Genomic DNA, 8,251 nt, shown 5'->3' with positions numbered 1-8,251 from the left:
ATGACCCTATTAGAATTCGAATGACCCTTTACACATCCCGAACGAGTTGATAACCACATATGCTGTGGATCTGTCAGATAGTGTGGTGGTAATAGGCTTTGAAGGTTATCTCTATCTGGACATCCACAAAGCACACAGAGTACCGGGCTATTTGCTAACCGATAGTGCTACAGCTACAGCTTGTTTTCCATTTAGACAGAGAGAGAGAGAAGAGAGGGCGACTGAACACAAATTACCCAGTGGCTGCATCTGCTCTCGTCTGATGCTCTGCCCAGTCGTGTATGGAAAAGGTTCTGGGAGTTTATTTAAAAAATGGGATGCACAAGAAATGCAGCAAATTGGCAAATGGGTTTGTGTCTACGAATAACACAGGTGTGACACCTTATCATAAAAGGTGTAAAAAGGCCCGCTGTGACATGAAATAAAATACATGAATCTGATTGGAAATATTTGAGAAGCTGACAACATGAGGAATTTAAATTTCTGTGATGTTCTGGGCCATTCATGCAAATACGTTTTTGCCTTTAAAATGCCTGATTGGAAATATTTGAGAAGCTGACAACATGAGGAATTTAAATGTCTGTGATGTTCTGGGCCATTCATGCAAATACGTTTTTGCCTTTAAAATGCAAGAAGCAGGGCAGTGGAATGGAAAAAAAAAACACCTAGAGATTTAACTTGAACGACACATTTTTAGAACTGTGTGTAATGTGGGAGACCCTGCAAAACAGAAGGAGAAATTTTGAAATGTTTCAACTGTCAAAAAAAAAAAAATCTGTACATCGAGTGTAACGGTTATCCATAAAGAAACTATGTAGGGTGGAGACTTGGTTCTGTGCAATGGTTGTTGACTGGATCTTGATTATGGGCATTGCACTCAAAAATGGAGGCAGATCAATATAAGCAGTCATAAGAAGTCTGGCATACGTCACCAGAAAGAAGATGGGAAATATGAAAAATGATAAGTCCTTTAACATGAAATTATGAAATCATATTTCACGATCTGAGGTTCATAGTGTTGTTACAAGACACTTCAGTTTCTTGTTTATGAAGACACATTCATCATTTCAAAAGAGCAAAGCTGTCCTAAAGGTTAATAACATATTCCCTTAGAGCAAAGTATATGACCTAAAAAAAAAAAGCTTGCAATAGCAATAGTCTGTCCCCCCCAGTCTGTGCCGGCAGATTCAACAAGGCCACCTGTTTAGGTGCAGGATGCATTGTATTGTGTTTAAACTTTATTTTTCAAAATGGAGAATTTCTTGAATTTTCAAAAAAATTATATGTCCCCAGATTTGCAATAAAACAGTACTGCAGAAGAGAATTAGCTGCATTAGAAGGAAATACCAAGGTATTGGATGGAAGCATAAGGGTAGACAGAGAGAGAGAGTCATTGGGAAGTATTCTGTATAATTTAGGCTATTTAAACCCTAGTACAAATTAGTGGTCTAATTTACTTTTAAAGACCAATTTTGGGGGAAAAAGGTTAGTATAATAAAATCACCAAAACAAGTCTTCATGTTAAGAATAGTGAATAGTGCAAAAACACATTTCCAAAACTAAACGGTTATTTAAAAATAAAGCATTCATGAATTATTTTATGATAAACATATTACTGTCTTATGTGCCCTCATTTATAGCTATAAATTATTATTAATAATAATAGTAATAATAATAATTATTATTATTGTTGTTGTTATTATTACTACTACTACTAAGGCCACCATTGTTATTATTACATTTACATATGCATTTAGAAAAAGCTTTTATCCAAAACGACTTTAAAAAGAGGAACAAAGCAGTAAAAATCAGTCGTACTACACAATGCCAGGTTAATTAGACAATAATAATAAAGTGTTAAGATTATCACAAATAAACAAGATTTTTGACGCACATCATTCTTGTTACATCGTTGTATCCCTCCTCGTACACGCTACAGAGAATCACTGCAAGCATGCAGTTAAGACATTTTGATGTAACTTAATAATACACAATAAAACAATATACAATAAGATTTGTTCTTCTAAAATGAGTTTGTGAGTACAGTTTACAAACCTGCTGGAACGGATTGCGAAAGTGTGTGCACGGATTATGAATTTGTGGGTACGGATTTAAAAACCGAAGGTACGGTTAACAAAATCTGAACACACGGCTTGGAAATTCGTGGCTACGGTTTATTAATCCGTAGGCACGATTTATTAAACCGAGGGGGCAGTTTAAGAATGCGTGAGTATGGTTTATAAACTGAGGGGACGAATTGCAAAACCGTCGCCACGGATTAATGTATTTTTTCCTACAGGTGACTTCCCGGACTCCGTACTTTCACAAGCAAAATGTTGTGAAACACAGTAAAATAAAATTATGACCTGAAGGTGGTTGTATTGCTTATTAAACTGAAAGGAATGATATGGTCCAAGGACTTCTGATAATGAAGCATTATCATATGAATCTGATATTTGAGCAAGACTACACCATCACAGAAAATCAATCTGTGTTTCTATAAACTCCTGGGATGAAGTGCAAATAACTTCAGATGATTTTTTCATCTATTCTGAGAAAAACAAATTTGAGATAATCAGACATATGATCAGAAATAACCACACATATTGTTTCGATCTATGTATCTACAGACAGATAGATAGACTTAACCACAAAGACTGAGATTTCAATTTTGAATGAAAATTTAATTTATATAAAACATAAGAAAATGTATATATAAAAAAACATAAATATTGACATTTGAATGGAAAAACAAAAAAAAAACCCTCTTCAACAGAAACATTTGTTGTGGTAGACTCTTTATTGGAATGCATACTCATTGTTTTACATCGAAGACATAAATAACATTTAATATAACTGTGAACTGTTCCAATCACTTAATGTGATTTTATTCTAAGGACGCACAACTTTACACAACGACATAAAGCACAACAAAGAAGTAGTAAATCATAAATTTAGGGTTCAGTACATCAACTCGGCTTTTTTTAAACATGTTCATTCTATATAGCACAGATTTACATTCACACCAAGAACACAGGATCAGACGCACTGGCTCACACACAAGCACAGGAGCAGTTCAGCTTCGGGCAGCCACAGCTGGAGTCGACTGCTCGGTGGACTGCAACTGCTTCCCTAGGTACTCCCTGAAAAACAAAAAATAAAGACCACAGAATGATTATGCCTCTTTATCTTTTGAACACCTATGATATGCACCTCTTTGTATTTCCGGATATTCCTCAAGCCTTTATGGAAGTAAAATAGCAGGTTTTTGAGCCGCCACTTTAAACTCAGTGAGAGAAAAAAGAAAAAGGAAATGTCACACGTGCGGAAAGAGGTGATTACAAAAGACATGCACGTTTGTTCACAGCGTTTTCCTACAGCTCCACCACAGCTGTTTCTTTAATCTAACTATATTCAATTCACCTTCCTGCCTTCCTGAATAATCTTCACAAGATTCGATTCCTTCCTCTTTGATTGCTGAAAATGCCATTTCACCAGAGAGAGTTAATTCTGAATGGCACCTGTGGTTTCTCAACTGTTGGGAAATGCTATCTGTCATTTAAATCCTTTCAAAGTGTCCACCATCTTGATGTCGAGCCAAAGCCGTCAGCGTTTCCTGTCTTTATGTCAAACCTCGTAACAGTTTCTCCTTAACTGTGACCTTTTTTAAGCGTTGTGCTTTACTTCAGGCCTCAGGTGCTTCAGAAAAGATTGCACAGCTTTGGAGCATACAATTCAGATACAATACACAATAGATGCCTCATATCTCGCAGCATTCATGTCAGAATAAACAGTATCCAAGAAAGCAATTACCACATCTGCTGAAAATCTAACATGTATGATGCATGAAGGGTGGAGAAGTTAATCTAGCAGGCTCTGAAGTCATCCGAGTTCAGAGACAACTATGTGAGTTCAGGTCTTCTTTTTCTTTATGGGCAAATTGACTACATTAGCACACACCTGTCATTCAATAATTGGCATTTCTGGCGGCTTGTCAAACAGCTACTGGGTTTGACTTCAGCACATCAGCCGATATTTGCATGGAAACAAAGCAGATAAGCGGCGCGCTATTGTTCATCAGCGGCAAGATGGAAGGAGAGAAACAGAGGGCTGATTCATTGGGGATTAGGCTTGCTGCGATAGACGGTGTTTTCGGTTATACCGGTGTTAAACCGCAACCCCTTTTACGTCATTTGCCTACCGCGGCACCATCCCCCACCGTCGTTTAGATTTTTTTTATAGTAACAAAAATCATTTAGCCTAATTCAGTTAGAGGACAGACACTTAAAAACTAAACGCTCAATGCAGCGTGCCGAACTGTGCGTGAACGACAGTGCACCAGTGTATTTTTATTTGTTTTGTTAATAAAAGTTCTGAGTTTGACCTTGTTGTTGCTTGAATTGAGTCAACACCAAATTGCCGCTAATTTGAAAGTGAAAATAAAATGCGCACGGCGCTTTTTCTAGCTATTTGAAAGCCAAGAAATCCGAACTAACACCCCCCCTCCCCCAACAGTGATACCGGTATTACCGGTGTTGTCACACGTCGATTAACCGGTGGGAAAACTTCCTCACCGTCACAACCCTATTGGGGATCCAACAAAAGAGATAAAACAGCATAAAATATGAGGATTAATAATAGCTTGACTGCCAATTTGTATATTAATTGAGCTAATATGTTCACAGCTAGCCCGCAAAAACAAGATATGCATGGCTTTAAGGGTTTGTTATGGAGTATTAAGTAATGTAGTAAGGGTTTCCCAAGTGGAACTGCAGGGGGTTTGTGAGTTGATGAAAAGCTAAAAACTAATTAAGCCATAAAATGTAAAAATTAAAATAAATAAATAGGGTTGCATAATTAATTAAACTAAAACTGAAATCTCAAAAGTCTGATGCACTGCATGATTGAAGCACGGCACTGTGTTCATTTACACACAAGCAGCACATGTTTTCAGCTTTTTGGTTCACAGTAAATGCTGCTTCATATGAACTCCATCTCTGCAGGTTGCTTAGAATACATTTGGGAACACACCATGCATCACTTTATTTTCACATTTCCAAACATTTTTGTGGATACAAGTTTTCAGCATTGTTCCAGATCGGTAACAAGAATTCTTACTATTAACTAGTTGCATGCTTATTATTAACATATTGGCTGTTTATTAGTACTTATAAAGCACATATTCTGCATGACCATATTTAACATCCCTTATCCTGCCCAATACCTAAACTTAGCAACTACCTTACTAACTACTAATAAGCAGCAAATTAGGAGTTTATTGAGGCAAAATGTTTACCTGAATGTCATGAGACCATTAACTGGCATAAAAGAACCATAAGCATGAAAGCGTTGTTAAATTATCAAAAAATTTAACTTAGAATCTCAGGGGTACTTCAAGAACATTTTGGCTGATAAAAAGTTTAGAAATCCCAGTTGAAGAGAAAAGTGCCTGAAATCTGATGTACTTAATGTTGAATTTAGGCACCATAAGTTCACAAAATGATAGAGCTTTGCTATGGACATAAAGTCTGTCTGTGGAACATAGTTAATTGAATATTAATGTCAGATTAGTTGCACTACTTTGTGCTAATTGAAGTAAAGCTTCAAGCTAATATAAAGATCAGCAGTAGATGACATTCGTATATTAAAATGCCCTATGAAAACTTTCATAAAGGTCTTCATTTTAAAGGGTAAAATGGCCCCTAACCTTATGAATAATTAAAAATAAATGTAGAAATTTTAATGCAGTCTAGAATGGGTATGCAGAAAAACACATTACCTCACAAATGAATCATTATACTGAAATCTATTTTCATTTCCTACCAAAAAGCACTACGAGTCATGTCTGAGGCATAATTTAGTTAAGTTCTCCCAGGTTTAAAATAGACTTTGTATCTTACATTTTCAGTGTGATCTCAGAATTTTAGACTGAATGGCAACGAACAAAAATCACACAAACACAGTCCTCCAGAACAAACGGGACGCAGATTTTTTCAAAGCCAAGGTGTTATAACAAATAGCAAGAACAGTTAGCTATTACGGCCTTCCACATGGCCGCCGATGTTGGTGGTAGAGCTTCAAGCTAATATAAAGATCAGCAGTAGATGACATTCGTATATTAAAATGCCCTATGAAAACTTTCATAAAGGTCTTCATTTTAAAGGGTAAAATGGCCCCTAACCTTATGAATAATTAAAAATAAATGTAGAAATTTTAATGCAGTCTAGAATGGGTATGCAGAAAAACACATTACCTCACAAATGAATCATTATACTGAAATCTATTTTCATTTCCTACCAAAAAGCACTACGAGTCATGTCTGAGGCATAATTTAGTTAAGTTCTCCCAGGTTTAAAATAGACTTTGTATCTTACATTTTCAGTGTGATCTCAGAATTTTAGACTGAATGGCAACGAACAAAAATCACACAAACACAGTCCTCCAGAACAAACGGGACGCAGATTTTTTCAATGCCAAGGTGTTATAACAAATAGCAAGAACAGTTAGCAAACCAGCCAAAGGCAAGTTTTCATCCTCATTCATCCCGAATATACATCAAGAGCCGGTAGACTCATCCTCTGAGTGTGGCTTATGAGACGCTTGACTATGTCTGTGGCCTTATTCATTCAACCTGTGGTAAAAACGACTATGACCCATGGCGACCTTGTGTTTGAATAGCTGTGGCTGATTTTGAAAGCTGAAAAGAAAGAGAAGACTCTGCTTTGGCTACTAGGCATCAACAACACTATGCATTTTTTCAAAATAAAATTCAAACCTGAAGAGCTGATTAACAATCTACCTGCGTCCTCAGGTGTCTGAGACTTTAATGACTAAGAGGATTCAAATGAATGCTCTATTACTCTGTGGACTGGAGCTTCTAGAATTATCCAATTTAAGAGTTCCTGAGTTCAAGAAACGGTAATACTGAATTCTCAAGGCAAGGCACCACTGTCTCATAATGAAAGTTAAGGAATATTATAAAGTCTTTAGAAATAGTACTAAAATAAATATTAATAAATATCTAAGCATACTTTATTCCATTTGGAATTAAAGGGCCAGAGCACATTATTAAATATTCCTGTAAATGTGCCAGTTTAGTTATTACAGCAAAGTTGCTAATGTAATCTCTTTTAAGTTTTCAGATTCTAACAGAATTTTTCAATCGTGATTTTAAGGTTACACTAAATGAGTGACAGGTTTTACATTTTTAATTTTTCTCTCATGCACCTTTAAAGCCTGTTGGTACAGTATACTGACTGTACAAGTTTTGGACAAGATGCCTGAGCCCAGCTGGATAAACAATATGTGACCCTGGACCACAAAACCAGTCATAAGGGTCATTTTTTTTTTAATTGAGATTTATACATCAACTGAAAGCAGAATAAATAAGCTTTCCGTTGATGTATGGTTTGTTAGGATAGGACAATATATGGCTGAGATACAACTATTTGAAAATCTGGAATCTGAGGGTGCAAAAAAATGTAAATACTGATAAAATCGCCTTTAAAGTTGTCCAAATGAAGTTCTTAGTAATGCATATTACTAATCAAAAATTAAGTTTTGATATATTTACGGTAGGAAATTTACAAAATATCTTCATGGAACATGATCTTTACTTAATATCCTAATCATTTTTGACATAAAAGAAAAATCTATCATTTTGACCCATACAATGTATTGTTGTCTATTGCTACAAATATACCTCTGCTACTTATGACTGGTTTTGTGGTCCAGAGTCACAAATATTAAGCAGTACAACTCACAACTATCATTTGAATTAATAAATTTTTTTTTGTGCACCAAATCAGCATATTAGACTGATTTCTGAAGGATCATGTGACATTGAAGACTGGAGTAATGGCTGCTGGACATATTGTCATCAGAGAAATTAACATTATAAAATATAATAAATCCATTCAAACTGAAAATGGGCATTTTAAAAAGGGCATGTAATATAATGTCTTGAATTTGAATGTCTATGCCATTTTACTTTACATTTCTCCACATCTATCTATCTATCTATCTAGATAGTGTGTGTCTGTTATAAAATAATATAATGTCTTAAACCTGGATGTCTACACAATTTCTCTTCAAATTTTTCCACATTTACTGTATAAATTATTTCTAAATGATAAAGATATGATGCACATAACATAGCAAAGGTGTAATCATCTTTGGTCTTGTTTTGCAGTGAACTTAATTTTTCTGTTATTCCATTTAGGACTTCATTTCCAAATAAAATTACGTTTCA

At 35.4% G+C, this 8,251-nt stretch overlaps 1 protein-coding gene across 2 annotated transcripts in view; it reads right to left on the bottom strand.

Moving 5' to 3' along the window:
- Nucleotides 1-2,790: 2,790 nt before the first annotated feature.
- Nucleotides 2,791-8,251, bottom strand: part of LOC107686042 (V-type proton ATPase subunit H) — a 71,207-nt gene continuing 65,746 nt past the window's right edge. For both annotated transcript variants that reach the window (XM_016482862.1, XM_016482863.1), the window contains one exon: nt 2,791-3,143. In XM_016482862.1, coding sequence (XP_016338348.1) covers nt 3,077-3,143 — 67 coding nt within the window. In that variant the 3' untranslated portion in view covers nt 2,791-3,076. The remainder of the gene's footprint in view (nt 3,144-8,251) is intronic.

The sequence above is a fragment of the Sinocyclocheilus anshuiensis genome, unplaced genomic scaffold, assembly GCF_001515605.1.
Source record: "Sinocyclocheilus anshuiensis isolate Anshui unplaced genomic scaffold, SAMN03320099.WGS_v1.1 scaffold930, whole genome shotgun sequence".
Taxonomy (NCBI): Eukaryota; Metazoa; Chordata; class Actinopteri; order Cypriniformes; family Cyprinidae; genus Sinocyclocheilus; species Sinocyclocheilus anshuiensis.
Note: the sequence above shows the minus strand (reverse complement) of the source record. Positions and strands in the feature narration are given on the sequence as shown.